We start from the raw sequence: 21024 nt of genomic DNA, 5'->3' as shown, positions 1-21024 counted from the left end.
TAAGCTAAAATATAACAGTTATGTTTTGTATCCAATTGAATGCTTCCTCAGTTTTCTAAATGGCCAGAGACTATATTGCAATCTTTTTCTAAAGTAATGCTTTAAAATCTTATAAAGCTCTTTTGCTCCAAAGCATGACTCCCTCAAAGCACAAGCTATGTGCTTTGTTCAAACCTAGTCACCTTTGCATTTTTCATTTTGTTTCATATTATTTTCAGCAACTCAGTCTCATGACTGTTTCCAGTAGATACTGATAAACCTGAATTCATCACCCCAGTGATTTAAGTCTTTGCCTGTTCTTCAGCACTGCCAGTGCTCTTTGACAAATATATGCCAGCCTCCTCAACCCATCCAGTAGCTCCCCCAGTAGATTGCAAGTGCATTTGTTTAGAGGCATTATCAACAGGTTACTCAATCCCAACTGTTCTGAAAACTGACTTTAGAAGAGAAACATCCATGTCACAAGAGGTTTTGAAGACTACAGAGCAATATAATAGTATGTTAACGTAAAACAAAAAGGTGCACATTTATAAAATACCTAAGGCTGTCTAAGTTTTATTGTCTGAGGAGTACAGACTAGCTAAATGTCACAGCATCAGTGGGAACAGATCACATGCAAGCAGAATCTCAGATCCTGTGCCTTCCAGCAGCATATTCTTTATTTTCCAATTAAAACTGAAAACAATATATAAAACACAATAAAACGAAAGCAAAAGAAAATCAGCCTACCTTCTTTCCATCTGCACTACCGTTGATTTTAGTAACATGGTGACACTCTTTCATGCAGGTGTGATTCTGACAATTGAGAAGCCGCCCACAAGGTCTTTTACATGAGTAGGGACCTGCAGAGTGACACGGTAAGGGACTCACCTGAAAGTGACAAACAAACAAGAGATATATACATATATGTATATATAGGCAGACTGTGTCTGTACATACATACTGCACATGCATTCTGAGAGAGTGTGTATATCTAGATAGATAGATGCATACAAATACAGTATCATTACAGAGAAATTTTTGTTCTAATGTACCCTTTGCTAAAGAACAAAACCAGTGGAAAGTATTTGACTTTTTTTTTTTTTAATACATAGAGACTTCAAGTTCCTATCGCTAAAATCACACATTTGTTTTACAGTGATTAATTAATAAAGCAAGCTTTTCTACCACGTGTAAACAAGCTATCTAACTTTCACAACATATCTTCCTTTTTCTTCCTTCTTTTTCTTTAAACAGACTACTGCAGCCTTAAATCCTTTGGTGTTATTTAGCCCTCCTTTCTTAATAACACTCATGCCTTCCATTAAAGGTTCCCAAACTCCTCTACAACTATTACAGAAGCTGGCTACAGCTTGTTTTCACAAGGCTGATTGTGTCATGGTCATCACAAACCCAAAACATTCTTACAATTCTACAAATACAAAACAATCTGCAAGCCAGACATTCTAAAAAGCAAAGTCACCATATCAAATATAACTCACAGAAATGGAAAGGGCAAGAAGAAAATGCTCAATGACTGGCTCAGGATTTTAATTGCTTATGAGTGATATATTCTTACCTTCTTACTTGAGGGTAACACTCCAGTTAACAGAGCTTTTTAGTACAATTCAGAGCATCTATTTAGGAGGCTTTAACTTTCAGTGGCACTGAGATGGAATTTAAGCTCCTAACTTTGTTAACTAGGCTACTTTCCTAAAGCTGAAGGGTATAAATACCCTCCATATCAAAAACATTAGAGGAAACTCAGTGCTCCCATTTTCCTAACATTACATAATATTCAAATGAAAAAAAATTAGCTTATGTGAGGCTGACAATTTTTTTTGTTTTGTTGTGATCATTTCACAGAGAAAAAGAGAAACTATTTCTGACATTATTACACAACAGAGTAATGTGACATAACTCACTTTGACTCGACTAAAGCTGTGATTTTATGTTACAGCTTTAGTTGACTGAACATCTTGGCTCTGTACCCTCTGCACAATCCCACTGCACAAAACCAAGAATTTAGACTTCTGTCTGCCTGAAAATGAGACTGATTTCACAGGATATTCTAAATACTCCTCACAAACAAAATCAGAACATTTTCCTTCCTCTATAGCATTTAATGAAATTAGGCAACTACAAAATAATTAAATACAGTAGATACGTAAATACCCTATCCAGTTAAGATTTTTTTTGTCTTCATTTACCTTCTACAGGCTTTAATTAATGCTTTTCCGTAAAATCAGATTTTGAATATAACCATTAGATCTCCAAATTTGATTTTAAAAGAGCACATGTATGCTACTGCTATGAACCGCCAAAGCTTATAGTAGTCTAAGCAAAGTAAAACATCAAGTTTTCATTTTGGGGTGGCAGCAACTGTGATGATATGTGATTTTCTGATCTACAATCTGAATCAGAATCGAGAACTGCTCAATTTTCAGATCTAATGAAGAATCACTAACTTTTCTAAATGTATGTAAAACCACTTAGAATGGGCCCAGGGAAATTATTTAAAGGAAAGCTGCATAAGACACAACAAAATCATATTTCAGTGAACACAGATTTGATACAATTACATATTCTGAAAAGTAGTTTTAAGCCTGTTGTCTCAAGTGATAAATCACTTGCTCTAAAGACATAGGCTTGCAAGAAGTTGAATTAAATCAGTCCCTTCAAATGCTTTAAATTAAATGCCTGTGAAATAAAAAAGTTCAGCAATATTTAAAATCAAACATTTACACAAATTAAAATTATTGTCCAAGTGAAAATGTAAAGACAGCAAACATGTTTTTAGTAGCGTACAGTTCCTAAACCCTTGCATTCATTCACTCTTCCAGTTGTTGTCTGCAGGCATCTTGGTAAAGTACAAGTTCTTGTAACTTGCTTCATTCCAGCTTTTTTCTTTTGTACCTCCCACATCATTATTACTTACGTTGGGCAGTTTTGATACCTGATATATAGTACAGCAACAAGATCCTCTTCACAGCAAAACTTTGCTTGAGAAAATTGTTACCTGTGAAACTTAAATTTCCCAGTGAAAATCCCCTTAAAGGCTGGGAACTACTACAGGAGAGACTGTATTCAGAAATACAGAAATGTTTCTCTTGCTAACAAAAGTAAATTAGTTTAAAGGTAAGAGTACCTTAGGTACATAAAAATGTCCCTAAGCCACATGGTTAAACACCCCCTTCACATGCACATTAACAAACAAAACATTCTGTTTCTACCACTATCAAAGTCTTAAAGATTAGGACACTTAATTCCACTCCAGAAGCTGCTGAAGTGCAGCAGGAAGGAAGCACTGCACCCTGTTGGCTCAGGGAAGGAAAGTTTAAACTAGCATCGGAAAACATAAATCCCTTAAGTATATGTTCCCTGAGATTCCTCTCTATTTTCTGTACTAACCTGTAACAAAAACATGACTCAAAGCCATTGACTGGCTCTGCTAAGACTAACACACAGAGAAGGGATTTGTTTTGTTACTCTGAAATAAGCAGTTACAAACGTGGTCATTGGAACCACTTTCTCTAAGAAGAGCTACTGTCCTCTCTTATGGAGAGTTTACATCCATGCAAACCTGAATAGTGCCAAAACTGCTTACATGAACTACAGCAAGTTATGTTGGGCCAATTGCACAGAGCTTACATTTTGTTTAAGTGTAAATTCACGAAAGATAGGTTTTACCAAATGTCACCCTATCATAAGAGATATCATTGACTCAAAATGAAACAGTGGTTGATACATCTGGAAGTTTTACTGTGAAAAGCAAAGCCAAAAATCCACTGTTCCAACAACAAACAAAAATGCAGTTATTCTTTAGTCATTTTAAAATTCTAAAAGCATTTTGAGTTAGCATCCAGCAAGCTGCAGAGTAGTTCATTGGAAGCTGTATTCACAGCCTGCTTGGATCAATAACTGCATTGCCTGAATCGATTGCTGATGTATAAACTTGTTAAAAACAGCTGTGGATGTTGCTGCCACATATTGGGTTGCCATTACAACAGAGAGGAAAAGATTATTAAAGAAGGTCAAAGGAAAAAAGAAAAAAAGGAGGTGGTATCTTTAAATATTTTTAAGTTTGTTTTCTAGAATTTTTCACTTCCTTAAAGTGAAACTATATTTGTTATAGTTATTTTAGCTGCACTTTCATTGCTTGACTTTCAGAAACAACTATAAATACTGATGCCTGTTATTTTAGCTTCAAGGTCAGTTAGATTTTCTTATAACATAAACCAGAATACATAATGACTTCATTTGAGATTGGAGAAGGCTGCACATCAAGAAAATAACTTTTTAGTCCACTAATTTTCCTGTACCACACTACGTTTGCTATCCTTTTAAAACAAACAAAGGACATCAGTTGCTAGAAAACTGAGGAAAGTGTGGAACAGGGAGAAAAGAATAACTATAAAATAAAGAAGGGGGAAAAACAAATTTAATGAAGACACACAAAAGTCAATTTAAACACTATTTGAACAACTATGCAAGAATACAACAATAGCTTCATAAATCACGAGTTTAATTTCTATCCAAGAATTCTAAAAAGCATTTATATATTCTTCAAAAACAGACTAAAATAACTCAGATATGTAAGCTTTTGTGATAAGGTGTTTCATTGGTTTTAAAACATAAGAAAGCCGAGTAATATTTGTCTTCAATATTTTTTTTTTTGTAGACTGAAAAAGGAAGATATACTTCATATTTCATTTTAAAAAAGCCAGTGTCCAGACTCACCTCATGCTGCCCAAGACACTCCCTGTAAAGGACAAAAAAAGAAAGATTTTGAAAACATGTATTTCTGTAAAGTAAATATAGGACTTAAAACAGTACTAGGGCTTTTCACAGGAAAATAAGGCAATTTGTAAAAATAAGTGCAATTCACGCTAGTGAAGGCATCACGTGCAGGTAAAAAAGCATGTCCAATATGAGAATATTGTTTACATAAGATTTTCATGTTCATCTCTACAAGAACACTAAAAAAAAACACAAAACACTCTATTCCAAAACTTTGTTCTCTGTTTTTAATACTTACACTGGTACAGGAACCTGACAGGGTGGGCATGGTAACGCAGTTTGAATAAAGGCTGGTTCAGACGGCTGCTCCCAAGGACCTGCAGACTGATGCTGAGAACAAAGTACACCACCAATTGAATGCAAAACACAACTGGAACCATCTGCTTGACTTCAAATAAACATCATCTAAAGAGATCCCACTTGTAACAAATACACTTCTAGTATTTTTTTTTTTTTTTTTTTTTTAAACTAATGGAAATCCTAAAATCACCTCCCCAAGCAGAATTTAAATTTCATCTTTAGCATGGCTATACCTAAGAAAAGGAAGGCCTGTAGCCCTACCGGTAAAATCAAACACAAACATCAGAAAAAAAATGCAAAATAATTATAAGTATTTAACAGAGGTAGAAACATAAAAATATTTTTCTTAGTAAAAAAGTGAAATTATCATCATGAAATGCACATATGTATATTTAAATGTGTCAAGCAATTTCTCACTTCTAATTTTTGCACACGTTGATGGTTTGGTAAATACCAAACTTCAGTTTTTGCTTCCATGTTAAAAGCAACTGCTTATATTTGAAAATAAACATTTGTAATAAAACTCTAGCCAGCAAAGATAGCTTATTTCTTGAATAATTGTAACTGATAAAAATTGCGCAAGTATATATATTACAAAATTAGACGGTAACAAAGGAACTAGAACCACTTAATCTCTCAGTTAAGCAGTACGCATACCTCTGTGCTCAATTATTTACTGTAATATTCAAAAACCTTCACCATAAGATTAAAGGTCAAAAAACTGTTTCTTTTTCTTCAGAACACAAATAACACACCACCGTCTTTCACTAGTTACTTACTAAGCCAGTTTGCTTCACAAGTGCCTCATCATGGCAGGGAACTGGGCACAAATGACCACACACTAATGTTTTCTGGCAGGACTGACGACATGGAGGACACCGACCGAAGTGACAGTAGTGTTTCTCCTGGGTAGGGTGATGACATGTAGGTGGGCGACTAAAGTAAAATCCAAGAAGGAATCAATATGACAGCAAGAAATAACAAAATTATAGTCACTAGGCAATTATGCCCAAAATACATGAATTGAGACAAACTTATTTTTAAAACAACACTTAATTACCACCTTCTTCAGTGGTTAATATTATGGTAAAATTACACAAGATCTAAGAGTAAAAGCTGGGTTTGCATATTACACACAGGAATTCCATTCTCATCTCTACTCTGGGATAAGCAATCTTGCTACACCTCAGCAGAAAATACTCTACGTTTTCATTTTCCTAGTCAAAATTTCTAGGTAAACAGTCTCGTGGAGGTACCAGAAAGGACTTGAAGAAGGGAGTGGGAGTAAAGAGTTAAAAGTGCTCAGTGGGGCAGAACTTCCCCATGACAGTAGCAAGATGCTCATGAAACCACAATAAAGAAGTGTCTAATACCAAGGCTTATTACTAATCTGCACTGCATAGTCAAGAACCTAGAAGAGTGAGAAACAGTATCATTCCTGCAGCTTAAACAGTTATATTTTGCCACTTTCTTTAAAGACACCTTAAACACCACTAAAGAACTAGAACACACTTGCTGTCTATACTGACCTGCACAGCTGTTTGCATTTGGGAGGCTTGATGGTGCGCTCTCTGCCACAGGGCACTTTAATGACAGTTTTTCCACAATTGCATTTCACATCTACAGTCTCTGGACAGGGATTACAACTACCTAAAATAAATACATTAACAACATGATCATCTGAATAAGCTACTGAGTACAAACAATGGTAACTAACATAAAACTCTGAATATGCACATGGTATAAACACCCTATTCTGTCTGATCTAAGTAACAAATGGTTGTTAATTTACTTCTGCTTAGTTTCAAATTCCTCTTGGGAAAGAGAATTTCAACATTCTAAAAGAACAGTAATAATAATGTTGATTATACTACAGCTGTTACCTGGTATCAAGTATAAAATAATTCCACCCACCCATTTTAAAAAGAAGCCAGCATCATTACAGCCCGGCCATTTGGACAAAACAACACTTAAATGGTGCCATTTGTATTTCACTCTTACATGTGTATGAAGACATGTCATCTTTCATCAATACATAACAGATAAAAAGAGACACTGAAAGACTGGTAAGATATTGTTTTGGACGATATTAAGAAATGCTCATCCTTTATATATAGTTAATGCTTTTTTGAAAAGATCTTCCTCCTTTATGAAGTTACTACTAAACCAATGTATTTATAAAAAAACTTTTTTTTTTTTTTATATTTATAGCTCTCCCACACTATTTCTTCAAGTGCCAACTGTTAAGCTTTATTACTGAATAATTACAGTAAGGAATATGCATCTTAAAAGAGAAGATGTGGGATTTTGGCTTACTAATCATGTTGCACTCTCAAACTTTAATGAAAGCAATTATTTGAAAGTATTATTCACAGCACAACTTTTTAAGCAATTCTGACTTGTTAATGGGATCTGAAGAGCAACACCTCAAGAAGCAGGCCTCAGTGACAAAAAGCTGCTGAAAAGGATGGAAGTATACAATATTTATACTGCAAAGTAGATCGAATTGAATATATTATCAGCACATGTCTACAATTTACTTACAATACACTCACTGCGTACACATTATTCTATTAAAGAAGACAACTGCTTATGTGTTCAACAAGATGGAAGGGCAGAGATTACATAACACATATGACCCTAGCTCTGAAGTTAGGGTCAGAGTACACTGTTCTCAAATAGAGTTCTGTAATGTACTATAGTAGAAAACAAAGCATTTCAATTCCCTGGCCACATTCTGAATTTCAACAAGCATGAATAAACACTTAAATGACATGTAAAAAACAGAATAGATGAGGTTACTTTTAATCAGCAGCAAAATAACAATTGTGAGAACAGCTACTTTCTAAAGAACCTAATCTGGCAAGTTACTTTCGGAGGCATGCTATTTCCTTTAAAGTCAGCAGCCACTAAGATCTGTCAGCTCACTGCAAAACTAACCTGACCTGGCCTTAGATGCTGACAATAAAACATGTAATTGTAAATCTCAGAACAAAGGGAAGTATTGGGGTGTAGGAAAAAAGTGAATATATTTTTAAAAACAAGATCATCATCTTCATTAGAAATATTTTTAAACATTCTGACAATAAGGTATCACAAATCGTAATAGATTAACTTCTGTGTGCTCCAACAAATTGTAGTCTTCTTCTCTACATCTGAAACTATAGTTATTTGATTCACTGGATACAACTTCCAGCAAGACTTAACACTAATTATTAGTGTTAAAATATTTTTAAATATTTATTATTTCTTCATAATTTCTTCAAATAACTTTGTTATTAACAATCATTAATGTCACTTCTATCCAAGCCGTAGGATACAACTAGGAACAAATATAAGCCAACTATTGAATTTAAGTATAGCATATTATGCAGCTTTAGCTCCTTGAAGTTTTCCAACCTGATTTTTATTCTATGACTCACTCATGATTTCTTTACCCAGACAGTGCTGAGGCACTGGAACAGGTTGTTCAGAGGAGCTGTGGATGCCGCATCCCTGGCAGTGCTCAAGGCCAGGCTGGATGGGGCTTTGGGCAACCTGGTCTGGTGGGAGGCATCCCTGCCCATGGCAGGGGGGTTGGAATTAGATGATCTTTAAGGTCCCTTCCAACCCAAATTATTCTATGGTTCTATGATTCTCCAGTTCAAACTAATGCAGAAAAAAAAAAGCGTTACCAGTTTTCTTCTGGTAATACAGAAAAAAAAAATACGTCCAGGATTTAGAGGGGAAAGGCAGGGAGGGAAAAGGAAAGGAAGAGAAGGGACACGAAAAACATACCACTAGTTCGTAATGACAGATTTAACAGAAGGTTAACTGGGACAACTACCGTATTTACTTGTCCCTACCCTCCTAAGACTCACTGCCTCAAAAGCAAGATTGGCTGAACAAGCTGTGAATTATTTCCTGAGGTGCTGCAATTTATAGTTCAGAATGCTAAGGTGAATTACATAGACTCTACTCAGCTGCTATTTCAGCAGGGCAGCAGCTTCTAGAAGGAAAACTGCTGAGAAAACTGCCCCTTCTCAGTCACTGCAATCTAATTCCCTACCAAAGGAATGTCAAAACAATCACAGGATAAAAGCTACCAGGTAATTTTGGTCAATTTCAGGTTCTTTTTAACCAAGGTCACTGGATGGAGAAATAAACTTTTTTGTTATCTTTGATATCATCAGTAGCAAGTTTTTATTTTCACATCTGTAAGATACCAATATATATTCAAGTTCCACCAACTTCTTTTTTCGCCCACTAATATCACACATTACGTTCTAGGATTTTTTTTTAAAGCCATCCAGACTCAACCAGCACAGTCATTTCTGTATGTACTTGGACTTTGTTATGCATATTCAGTGACCAGAATTACTTAGGGAAGTGTCATACAATGCATTTTGAATTAAGCACTTGGAAAGGGCATCGAGCATGTTCAGAAAAACACTGTTAAGTAAAATTAGCGGGCAAACACTCTGGCTGTCATTCTGTAAGCCCTCAGGCTCTAACCAGCACCAAAAATCTTTCAAACAAACTACCCCCACAAAAAGCCCACATGCAACAAAGGGAGAAAATTTGTTGAGCATTACACAGAGTTATACAAGCACCACATTTGGCAAAAAATCAACACTATTTTGCTTATTGTGATTGCTTAGCGCTGTGGGGATCCTTCACCTGTTCTTACCTCTGTGGCAGCCTGAAGGACATTTGTGGTTTCTGCAGCCTAAGGTCCGCCCACAGACTTGATCACAAGGTGGACAGTTTCCAGAACAGCACTGTTGAAACAAAATACGTAACTGCAAACTTTGACATTTCTTGTATAAATTCACCCTTTTCCACTCTCTCTCCCCCTCCCCGTGCTTCATAAAACTTTATTCATCCAGTTTAGTGATATTTTATCAGTCATGCCAGGAATAGAAATGAATATGTGTAAATAATAAACTGTTTAAGTAATAAGAGAACACAAAATTGAGAGCATCATTTCAATATATTGAACAGGCAGAGGGCTTCCAAAAAACTGAGTATCATCTTAAGAGTTCAAATTCTTCTTATATTTTAATCTGAAATCATTTCAGAAGATTACACAAAAACCTATTAAACCTGGATCACAGAGTACAATTCAACATGATTCCCACCTACTGTAACCAAAGAGAACAACTGTGAGACAGCATAAAAGATTTTTGTGCTTTCAAGTGAAATGAGGAAACATCCCAGTTAACTTCAATGTTACAAACTTGCAAGAATGTAGAAACTTGCATTGTGAAAATTATTTAATTAACCTTTCAGTTAGCTATCATATACCAAGCTCATACTGAAAGTAAAAATGTGTCCTGCCTGGAAAGCAAACATTTGAAACTTCAGCAGCCTGCAACATCTGCTAGCACCTTGCCTTTTAATTTTCCTTGCTGGGGTGGGAGGACAGGGAGGGCAGGAATGCTAGAGACAGGGACATGAGACAGTCAAGAGATAGAAAAACACCTCTCCCAAAGCCTTCAATATCAATACCCTTGAAAAGATATTCAAAGTATTTCTAAATGGGAAAATATATATTAGTAACAGTTGCTTTAGAATAGATATCTAAATCCATTTACACAAAAAAGGCAACATCCATATTTATTTAGTTAGTTTCCATTTCCTATATAACATGCAAAAATATTCATTTTTTTAAGTTAGAAAGAAACATAGAAATGTAGGATTAACATGCTTGGCCTTCATAAATCAACAAACTGAAAAGCAAGGTCTGAGTTATCAACCTCAAATGAGAACAAAAACTCTTTTTTCCCAATCCGCAGACCACTGCTGTTTGCAGTGATGCATATTAGAGAGGCGTGGACTGCTGCATTGTCAAAAACCACAATATGTCCCTTACTAAGCTATTGGAGAACCCCAATTCTTCCTACAAAGGAAAAATATGAATGGATATAACCACCCCTGAATGCATAAAGCATTAGTATATACTCAAGTAGCTGAAAGCAAAACTGTCTTCTGGAGCTGGAAAGTTGTCAAAATCCACTCCCAGCTTTCAAGGGAACTGCTGGTTTGTTTTTTTTTTTTTTTTTATTTGCTGACATGCTGTTCAGAGAACTCTGGTACACTGCAAACTGACTTGAATGACATAGAAGAGAACTTCTCTTTCTATATAATAACATGAGCTGGAACTAATAAATAAAATCCAAAAATAAAATAATTATGTATTTATTTAATTATCAAAGTGATCCATTTGAGAAAGACCATCTCTGGACACTTACCTTTCTCCTACACTGGTGCTTTTGGCAATCACGAATTTTAGTACACTTTGTCTCACACAGATAAGGCTTATGGCATGGCATGCGCTTAGTGTGCTTTCCACAGCGACACTGTTTTTCAACTTCCTGGGCAGCAAAGTAGGGGAAAAAAAAAAGCAAGGTATGTTTAATACATTCCAGGTACTCCCCTGCCCCCCAAAGCAAAGCAAAAAACAAAAACAAAAATAAACTAATGCGGTAGGAGTAGAAAAAAAGCTTCCTACTACTAGCTGAAAAGCAAAGTTCATGGCAGAATAACTTCACAACGGCCTATCACAACAGATAGAATATTACCTGCTCTAACAGCAGGTTACCTATCTGTTCTGTAACTACTGGGTGACCTTGTGTCAGTACTGGAAACACTGTGCTTTAGATGGCACCTCGTGGCAAGACTTTAGCCTTGGACTCACCAACAGGAAAGACACTTCAGGAGAAGCACTTGAGTGTAGTGCAAGACATCAAGTGTAAATGCAAAATTAATTCATACAAGAAGTACTTCTCCTGCACAGTAAATCCATCCATCACGTACATAGACGATTTAAGAAATGAGTGGGTTTACCTGACCTACATTCCAGCTATGTGCTAACTGTTTTCACCATAAACTTTACAGCCAAGGGTAGTCCAGAAGAGACAACAATAACAAACAGAGCAACAGCATTATAGGCCAGACCACAAAAGCTACACAGTTATTTAGAATGGAGTAAAACATTATTTTCTTGTTAATAAGAAAATAATATTATGTAACAGCATATTCTGTTTCACTAATGAAGACATACAGTAAGACAGAACAACAAGGAAGCTAAAAGAGCTAGGGAAAATTAAGTTGTTTTTAGGGCATATTTAATTTAAAAAAATTAAGCCTTCATCCCAGAAGAGCCATAGATTTTGTGACAAATAGGCCTTATTTTTCCTCAGAAGACTTGCAGCGTTCCAAACATACAGTGTTTAAAAATCCTAACAATGTGAACCTCCTGCAGTTGGACTGACCTGTCTGCATATTTCACAGGGACCTCGATGACAGCGCTGTGAACATTTGTGGATGCCACATTCTAGAACTTTGTCACAACTATCACCACAAGTGGGCACATCTTCCGTACAAGGCAATGTAAACTCTAGATTAAAAGACAGGGAAGTACAAGCAGACAGAGAAAAAAAGTATTCAGAAAACAGCACATACTGTGATATACCAAATGCTAATTATCTCTCATTTTTGGAATAATCTTCCCTAGAATTATTCACACAGAAGATTAGCCCCTTGCTACTAAATAATACTAAATAAAGCTCTGAAAGCAAATTAAGCAAAAAGGTTCATTTTACCTTTCACAGTTCACTGTTTATAAGAACTTTTTATGGACCCTGCGCTGCAGTAGTAACCAAAACTACTGACAGACAAATACTGGATGACATTTCTTTACTTTGTTTGTTTAAAAAAAAAAAAAAAAAAAAAGAAACTTACTTGATTTTCCACATGGACAGGACCTTTTCCCAGAACGGGGACAGTCTCCACAGGGACCAGCATGACAAACTTGTTCACAAGTGTGATTACCGCAAGGCAAAGCTTTCCCACACACCTGGAAAGCTCAGAGAAACCAAGTGAATGTAATGTAACACGATAGCATGGTAAGACAAAGCAAGCCAAGACAAAAAAAATAGAGATGGGAGATGTCTGGAGGCCTGCAATTAAACTTTTCTGAGAAATGAATTGTAACGGTATTTTTGTTTGCCAAACGAAACTGCTGATCCCTGGAGTGATCCTGACTTGAAGACCACTGTACATCAAAGGGCCCTTCACAAAACAGCCTGAGCAGGGTCCCTTTGCTGTGCTATACTACACACATAGCATGGTCTTCAGGCCTGTGTTGTGCTGCACGTATCCCTTGCCTACTGGATAAACTTATCCAGCTTGCAGTAACAGAGCAGCCTGCAGACCGCTCCCACTCGGTGCCTGTGATTATGCCAGGTGCATGTCCTTGCCTTTATCTAGAAACACAGCAAGAATTTCTCACGTGAACATCCTCTCTGGCATTAGAAATTAATCAAGTTGTTTCTTGTAACAAAATCTTGGAACAGCTTGAATCAGACCAAAACACAGTAACACTTGCTACTGTCAGGGTCTGCACAGCAAGCTGCACACGGGCTGGAGGCCCACTCAGTGCTCGCAGCTTAGAGTTCCCACCATCTAAAGGTTCACAGTGTTATTTACACTATTCTCTTGTTCTCTATAGCGTTAGCTCAAATAAACAGCATTTTAACTGGTACTTTGCAGGGTCTAAGTGCCTTTCTTATTAGGATCATAGTGACCAGCACCTCCTGGTACAACCTCCACTCCACCTGCTAATATTTTTTTATTAATAATTTTATTTTTTCCAGTATGTCAATCTATAGCCTTGGTCCTTAAGAACAAGCTGCAAATATAATTCAGAAAACAAATCACACAGCTTTCACTCTGCTACCATTGCTAGAAGTAAGCGAGCATGAAACTTGTTTATTAAGCTGTGGTTTTATGTTTATGAAATTTCAACCTGAAGTACAAAAAAAAAAAAAAAAAAAAACAGAATATAGAGGTCAAATTCACTGCTAGCTGAGCTAGCAAATTCCTGAACAGTGTCATTTTGACTACTGTCAGAAGTAAACTGGACTACCAAGCAGATTCATCCTTAGACATCATTGCCTACACAGATGCAACACAAGCTAAAAAAAAAAAATGGCATGATCATGCAATATACCTGATCACACTGCCACTGAGGACTTGCACAAAGCCTTTCTGCTGTCTGTCTTCCACAGATGCACCGCTGTTTACTGACACGTGGACAGGGCTGACAATTTCCTACATGAAATCATGAAGTGAAACGGGATAGGAATTAGAATTTTTTCTTTTTATATTCAACTTGGAAAGGAATAACGTGTTTTAATTCTTAAAACAACTACTCCTATGAAGTTTAAGAAGACAGGTCTACCTGCGTGGCAGGGATTCTCACAAGTGTGCTGTCCACACAGCAACAGTCGTCCGCATGGCAGACGACATGACCATTCCTTTGCACTGCATCTTCGGGGCACTGGCTTAGCTTTCTTACAGTGACAGGTTGTTGTGACCATCTTTGGGCAAGGTGGACAGGGTCCTAAGCACAGAAAAAAAAAAAAAAATAGCTGTTGAGCAAATGCAACCTTAACTAAAATCTTTTTTACTCTAAGAATTTTAAACATAGCTAGCAGATTTTAAGTAGTCATGGAACAGCTACATAAATACAGGACATACAATCAAGAGACACAATGGATTTACCTGGATGACAAAGCAGCAAACATTTATGCCCACAAGGAGGTTTGAATTCCCTCTCACATATTTGACCACAGGAATGCGGTACCAGCCATGGGTCCAAAGGTGGATTCTCTACTTTTCCACAGTAACAGTAATACCTACTGGGAGTTTCAGACCGTTTGTATTCAAACCTACATTTTGGACTACAAGAAAGGAAAAAGGAAGGGAAAAAGAAAGGGGTTATTTTTCATTATTTCAGTTTCCCAAGATTGTTACCAGGCTACTAAGTAAGTTTTTTACAACTCATCTATAATAAACAATAAAGGTCTTGCTATATGTCAGATTTTACACCACTGAAAAATAAACTCATGTTACTACAATTCTAATAAATGTATAAGGAATTGTTCTATTACTGCAACATTTTTTTTTTGTCTGAGAATATATGTAAAGGCATTTGGTATAACAGACATATGAAATAATTTCTAAGTAATACCAAAGGAAGGTATGCAACAAAGGCAGTCTCTTTAAAAAGAACCAATTAAAAAAAAAAAAAAATGAGAGAAAGAAAAACAGGCTTTCACCCGTAAAGATCTCTGAAGTACATAAAACGAGATTCATCAATGTTATTAAAACATTACATAACAAAAGCTGTAACTAAAAACTGTAAACTAAAAATGTTTCTAAAGCAAACCAACTTGTCTGGGATCCCACGTTAGTAGAGCTTTTGAATCCACCAGGCAGTTTCAACCAAATTTGACAGAGGCTTGAACCTCAAAGACATTACTACAACTACCCACAGAAAACCAGGTGGGCAAATATGGTGCAAAAAACCTGCACAGAAAAACCTTGGCATAACTTTCAGAGACAAACTTACTGAAAAAGCAAGACTCATTATTCATACAGCCACAATCTCATGTAAAACTACAAAACTGGCTTTAATGTTTGAGTTACACAGAAATTTTGGAAAAAAAAAAATCAATCTATAAATCTTACTACTTTTTTTTTTTAATTTCACATGCTACTGATGACAATTTTTAAAATTACATAAATATGTAAAACCATTTAAAATTAACAAGAGGCTGACACACAACAGATTTACTTTTTCACAAGTTAAAACAAATTTGATGCAGAAAAATATTTTTAACATCACTGAAACATTACCAAATTACATTAGCAAAAACTTGTAAAGAATTAAGAAAAGATATGCAAAAGCAAACCTTCTAAACTTTTTTTTGTGTGTGTGTGTGCCCCTGTCATTTATACATACCAATCCTTTCTAAAGTAACAGAAGTTCACACGTTTCACAACAAAAGTATTTTTGTAAGTATACCATGAAGAGCTCACCAGGGCCACGGATAATCTTTCTTCCCAAAATCATCATCTGTCAAAGGAGATGACACCAGGAAAAGGCTGTCCTTGGCCCACTTCTGGATACATACCAGGTGAAATATACAAAAGCATCCACAACAGCTCCAGACCTAAAGAGCAAATATAAGTGCCATTTCTTTACATTAGCTTTTTTTTTTCCTGTTTCAATTGATAAAAATCTATATCTAAAAAAATACAAGCTTTTTATTTTCCCATTTAAACAAAAAACAGGTTCCAAAAGACAAATTCTACCTATTGCTACTTCAGATTAATACAGACATTTTACTGCTACAGACTCATATCCACATTCTTTTCTTCCTGCTGCTATGGGAAGTTTTCATCAAAGCTTATGGAGCCCAAAGTATCCATATAATCATAGAGACGTTGATTTAAACACACCAGTGCAACCTCTTGCCCAAAGCGTGATTACTGCCAAGTTAGCAATTGTCAGACTTAGGGACCTGTAGGCTCTTTACAGATGGGGATTCCACAGTCATCATGGGCAACCTGTCTGTGTGTCATATTGTGTGTACAATTTGCACCTCTCAAGCCTCAGACTGTGTCATTGCCCCCTTATATTACACCTTCTGTCACCACAAAAAAGACTGGCTTTAGCAACTCCCAAGTAGACAGAGGATGTAATCATATCATTCCTTAGCCTCCTCCCTGCCAGATTAAACAACCCCAGCCCTCCCTCTGCCTCTCTCCCTGTCACATGCTCTGGGTCCCAAGACATCTAGATAGAGAAAGTACTAAACATTTTTCCCTTCCAAGGTTCAGCAGTTACCTAAAAATGTTAATAATTTGTTTTGTAACCTCCTGAAGACTGCAGTGAACTACTTACAGCTTGGTTCCTTTTAACTGAAGCAATGCAGATCAGGCATGTCATAGCTCCTGACTGAAAAGCTTCGTTCACATACTGTCTTGTACGTTCCAGTTCACTTGCATCTCCATCTTTAACAGAAAAAGATTTTAAGGCAATCAGTAATCTTTGATCTGCTGTTCTGTACATGTTGAGACTGTACAATTATTTTTCTCTGAACTGAGGCCAGTCACACATTACTACAAAACCGCATTATGTGTCCAGTTCTGGGCTCCCTGGTACAAGAAAGACAGGAATCTCCTGGAAAGAGTCCAGTGGAGGGCCACAAAGATGATACAGGGCCTGGAGCATCTTCCCTACGAAGAAAGGCTGAGAGACCTGGGTCTGTTCAGCCTGGAGAAGAGAAGACTGAGAGGGGATCTCCTCAATGTATATAAATATCTGAAGGGTGGGGGGACAGAAGGATGTAGCCAACCTCTTCTCAGTGGTTTGTGGGGATAGGACAAGGGGCAATGGCTGCAAGTCAGAGCACAGAAAGTTCTGCACTGACATGCGAAAGAACTTCTTCATGGTGAGGGTGACGGAGCATTGGAAGAGGCTGCCTAGGGAGGTTGTGGAGTCTCCTTCTCTGGAGATATTCAAGGCCTGTCTGGACGCCTACCTGGGCAGCCTGCTCTGAGGAACCTGCTTTGGCAGGGGGGTTGGACCTGATGATCTTTCGAGGTCCCTTCCAACCCCTACAGTTCTGTGATTCTGCGATTATTAGAAGCACTTAAGAAAGCTTCACAACTATACCATTGATTCTGCTGACTGAAGCAAGAAGCACAGCCAGCATTTACTGCTCAGAATAAACAGTTTTAATACAAGAAGTAAATCAGAACAAAGTAATTTCTCTCATATTATGGAACAACTCTAATATATAACCAATAAGACAACCTTGGTTACGCTTTAGTACCTAAATAGAAGTCAATATATGAAAAAAGTTTACCGGTTTGACTGGTGTATATGGTAAATGTTTTTGCCAAAATCTTTCCTTGTTTTACTTCAGCATCTTCATCATCATCTTCTGATGAGGAACTAAACTGGTCTTCAACCAGCTTTTTTGCTGCAGCCTGATTAGCTTTCTTAATTTCATCAAACCTCCTCTGCGAAGATAGTTCTACTTAAAAGAACAGATTAACAACGATTAGTATCATGACAGTTAATCGTAACATCATGTTTGGGTCTACATACCTTCAACAGTTCTTTTCCTTAAAGAGTTGCCTTATTTTACGCTTTTAAGGGCGCTATTTTGTTACACTGCCAGTACCACACAAGAATACATCCACTGCATTTTCTTCTTCACTGAGCGTTAACCACAATACTCACAACAGCTGTTAGCATCGGTCAATTCCTTCTGACACCCAACCTGACTTACTAAGACGTGTTCGTTTACAAAGCTGCTTTACCAGCAGCATGTTTTAAAACCACCAGCAGCACAACACAAGCACAACTCACTCACCGCCGCCCCCCTCGCCGCCGCTCGCCGCCGCCGGAGCGCAGGCACCGCCGCGGCCCTTGGGGGCCGGGGGCCTCGCAGCCGCCCCGGCGCGGCCGGAGAGCCCCTCCCCGGGCCTGGCACGGCCCCGGCCGCGGCCGCCCTGCCGCCAGGCCGCCTCCATCGCCGCCCCCCCGCCGGCCGCGCAGCGCGGGGCTCCCTCCCGGCCGCCTCCCGGCCCGCCGCTGCCTCCTGCCTCGCCGGCCGGAAGCGGCGGTGGAGGCTGCGGCTTTGGGGCCGGGCTGCTCCCGCCTACAACTCCCAGCGCGCCCCGCGCCGCAGCGAGGAGGGAGGCGCCGGGATGGGGCCGAGGACTACAGTACCCAGCGTGCACCGCGGCGCGGCAGCGTTCGGGTTGCTGAGGTGGCGGGCGCCGTGCTGCTGCCTCCTGGCTGGAGGCCTGCGGTGCTTCCAGGGGGAATGGGTGGAAAAAACAGGAATTAAGGGCAAACCCTCACGAGGAGCTGAAGTGTGGAAGGGTGGCCTGCCCTAGCCAAGCCTGCTCTTTGTGAAGGTCCACAGGAGCCTGCCCGACACTGCTGATAACCAGAAAGCTGTTCCCTAGTGCCCCAGTTTCTTCTCTCTTTCATGGTTGAATTTCTTCTTGCCTCCCACTCTGGCCACAGACACGCTGGCTTCAGCTCTCCTTCTGGCAGCCTTCTCAGTAGTGTGAGGCTGTGGTGCACGTTTCATACACTCTTTTTCAAAATACATTAGCTTCACAAATCAGCTTTTAGGCATATGTTTACTTAAGTAATACCCAGAAGGTTTTACTGCATAGAAATACCTATTGAATAAACTGTATGCACCCAAAAACGTTCTGGCAAATAAGTGCAACTTGAAATAAAAATTTAATTTGATTGACAATTCTCTATAGCACTTATCTTGCCTTACTCTTCCAGGAGGAAACTATTTATTTATTGTTTCAGCAAATACATATTCTTACAAGTTAAATAATATGGGATTTCAGATAATAAAGTGCCTGAAAATACTCAGTAAAATGCTGCAGGTCAAACCTGTTTTTCTGTTTTATTTCAAATTTATTTTAAATAAAATATTTTTTATTCTCAAGAAAGTGGCAGTTAGTGACTACAACTCATGTCACAGACTGAAGGATAAATAAATGAAAAAATGTGAACAGATCTCTGTCTTTATTCACTAAAACTCAGTATATTAAAATGGAATTAACTCACTGACAAATACTCTAACAAACTCTAATACAAAATCTTAAAAGGTGAAAAGTGCTTCTTAAGTGCCTAAGAAAATATGACACAGCCCTATGGGATGCTGCTGCCATATAGATTGCAAGTTATATTAAAGACGTGAATTATAAGAAATCTGATTGCAAAGTCCAATGTACAAAATGCAGTAAGTGCCAGAATAATGCTTGCTCTTTTACGTTCTGATAGTTTTAATTAAATGCATACCCATTCACTTCACCAGCACATTGAGCCATGTGCCATTCAAAGTGAATGAACAGCCATCCCATATGTACATTTATCCTTGTTGTTCCTTATATTCTATGCATTAATTACTTCATAACATTTAATCTGTGAAATCCATTATATAATTCTCCCATTCAAGAAACTTGTCGACATTAAAAAAAAAAAAAAATCAGAAATGAATGCACTTTGCAAAAGACACATTTTCCACACTTTTACAAAAGATCCAGTTCATTGTATCTCCATCTTGCTAGAGCCAAAAATGGAAATATAGAGGTATTATCAAGTAATTGTAATTTTTACATACGTATTTTTTAAGACTGGGAATCCAATTGCCATCCAATTGGCCAAGATATTCTAAATGCTCTAAATACAGAATTATGTATTCTCTCTGTGCACTCCCTTGCCTCACTCCCTGTCATCAAACTTGTCCAGCATTAAATAGCTATGATCAAAATCTACTGAAAATACCTAGCCAAGTCTGACATGACAACTAATATAACCAATTTTGCAAATGAAAAGATACGTAAATTAGGAAAATAAATAAATAATAAATTAAAAAAAAAAAAAAAAAAGAATGAAAGAAAGAAAGAAAAAGAAAAAAAAAAGAAGAAAGAAAGAAAATATCTCTTTTGATAGAGATATTAAGTTTTCAGTTGAAAACTTAGCTGACTTGTGAAACCATAGATTTTACTATCTCTAGTAGTGATTAAGAACAGAAGAAAGAAAAACACTGTAAATGAAATACAAACACCCTATTTAGTCCCTGTATTCTTCCCCTAACAGTAGCTACAAAAGGTGCTGTAGGGAGAGTTCGACCTCTTTCTGTCATCTCTTCCCTTGCACTCTGCCAGCATCCACAACTGTTACATTAGTCAAAAAATATTAAGCACAGATCTTAAAGAAATGGTAGTCCATGTTCAGCAGCCATGTGATTACATGGAGCAGCAGAACAGCCTTCAATATTACATATTTGTTATTATTACGGAAAGAGCAACTAGATATCCTGCCATCCTTTTGTCTCATATTGATACATAAAAATGATCAAATTTCCTCCCCTCCGTGCTTCAGCCTTTGCCTGTGATATCCCAAAAAAAGCACCATTATAATGCCCTCTAACATCTCAAGAAATCAGCTGACATGGATCCAATTAAGTCATAATATTTTCCAACCTTCAGTACTTGCATTTGCCCTGTAGATATACCTAATTTTTTATGTATTTTCCTGTATTTAATTAATCTTATGGTAAT

At 37.5% G+C, this 21024-nt stretch overlaps 1 protein-coding gene across 2 annotated transcripts in view; it reads right to left on the bottom strand.

Annotated features, from left to right (window-relative positions):
- NFXL1 (nuclear transcription factor, X-box binding like 1) overlaps nucleotides 1–18508 on the bottom strand; it is a 42220-nt gene extending 23712 nt beyond the window's left edge. The window contains exons 1-16 of one of the 2 annotated variants that reach the window (XM_082758707.1): nucleotides 18297–18508; nucleotides 17784–17957; nucleotides 16817–16926; nucleotides 15949–16082; nucleotides 14629–14807; nucleotides 14306–14467; nucleotides 14075–14175; nucleotides 12805–12919; nucleotides 12336–12460; nucleotides 11313–11435; nucleotides 9749–9839; nucleotides 6609–6729; nucleotides 5859–6015; nucleotides 5018–5109; nucleotides 4720–4741; nucleotides 730–870 (exon numbers count right to left, since the gene is read on the bottom strand). In XM_082758707.1, coding sequence (XP_082614833.1) covers nucleotides 730–870; nucleotides 4720–4741; nucleotides 5018–5109; nucleotides 5859–6015; nucleotides 6609–6729; nucleotides 9749–9839; nucleotides 11313–11435; nucleotides 12336–12460; nucleotides 12805–12919; nucleotides 14075–14175; nucleotides 14306–14467; nucleotides 14629–14807; nucleotides 15949–16082; nucleotides 16817–16926; nucleotides 17784–17957; nucleotides 18297–18456 — 2007 coding nt within the window. In that variant the 5' untranslated portion in view covers nucleotides 18457–18508. The remainder of the gene's footprint in view (nucleotides 1–729; nucleotides 871–4719; nucleotides 4742–5017; nucleotides 5110–5858; nucleotides 6016–6608; nucleotides 6730–9748; nucleotides 9840–11312; nucleotides 11436–12335; nucleotides 12461–12804; nucleotides 12920–14074; nucleotides 14176–14305; nucleotides 14468–14628; nucleotides 14808–15948; nucleotides 16083–16816; nucleotides 16927–17783; nucleotides 17958–18296) is intronic. The other variant, XM_082758708.1, reaches the window with a different exon arrangement.
- Nucleotides 18509–21024: the final 2516 nt, after the last annotated feature.

The sequence above is a fragment of the Aythya marila genome (genome assembly GCF_965140915.1).
Source record: "Aythya marila genome assembly, chromosome: 4".
In the NCBI taxonomy this organism is placed as follows: Eukaryota; Metazoa; Chordata; class Aves; order Anseriformes; family Anatidae; genus Aythya; species Aythya marila.
The sequence above is the reverse complement of the archived record's forward strand: the minus strand, read 5'-3'. Positions and strand labels throughout refer to the sequence as shown.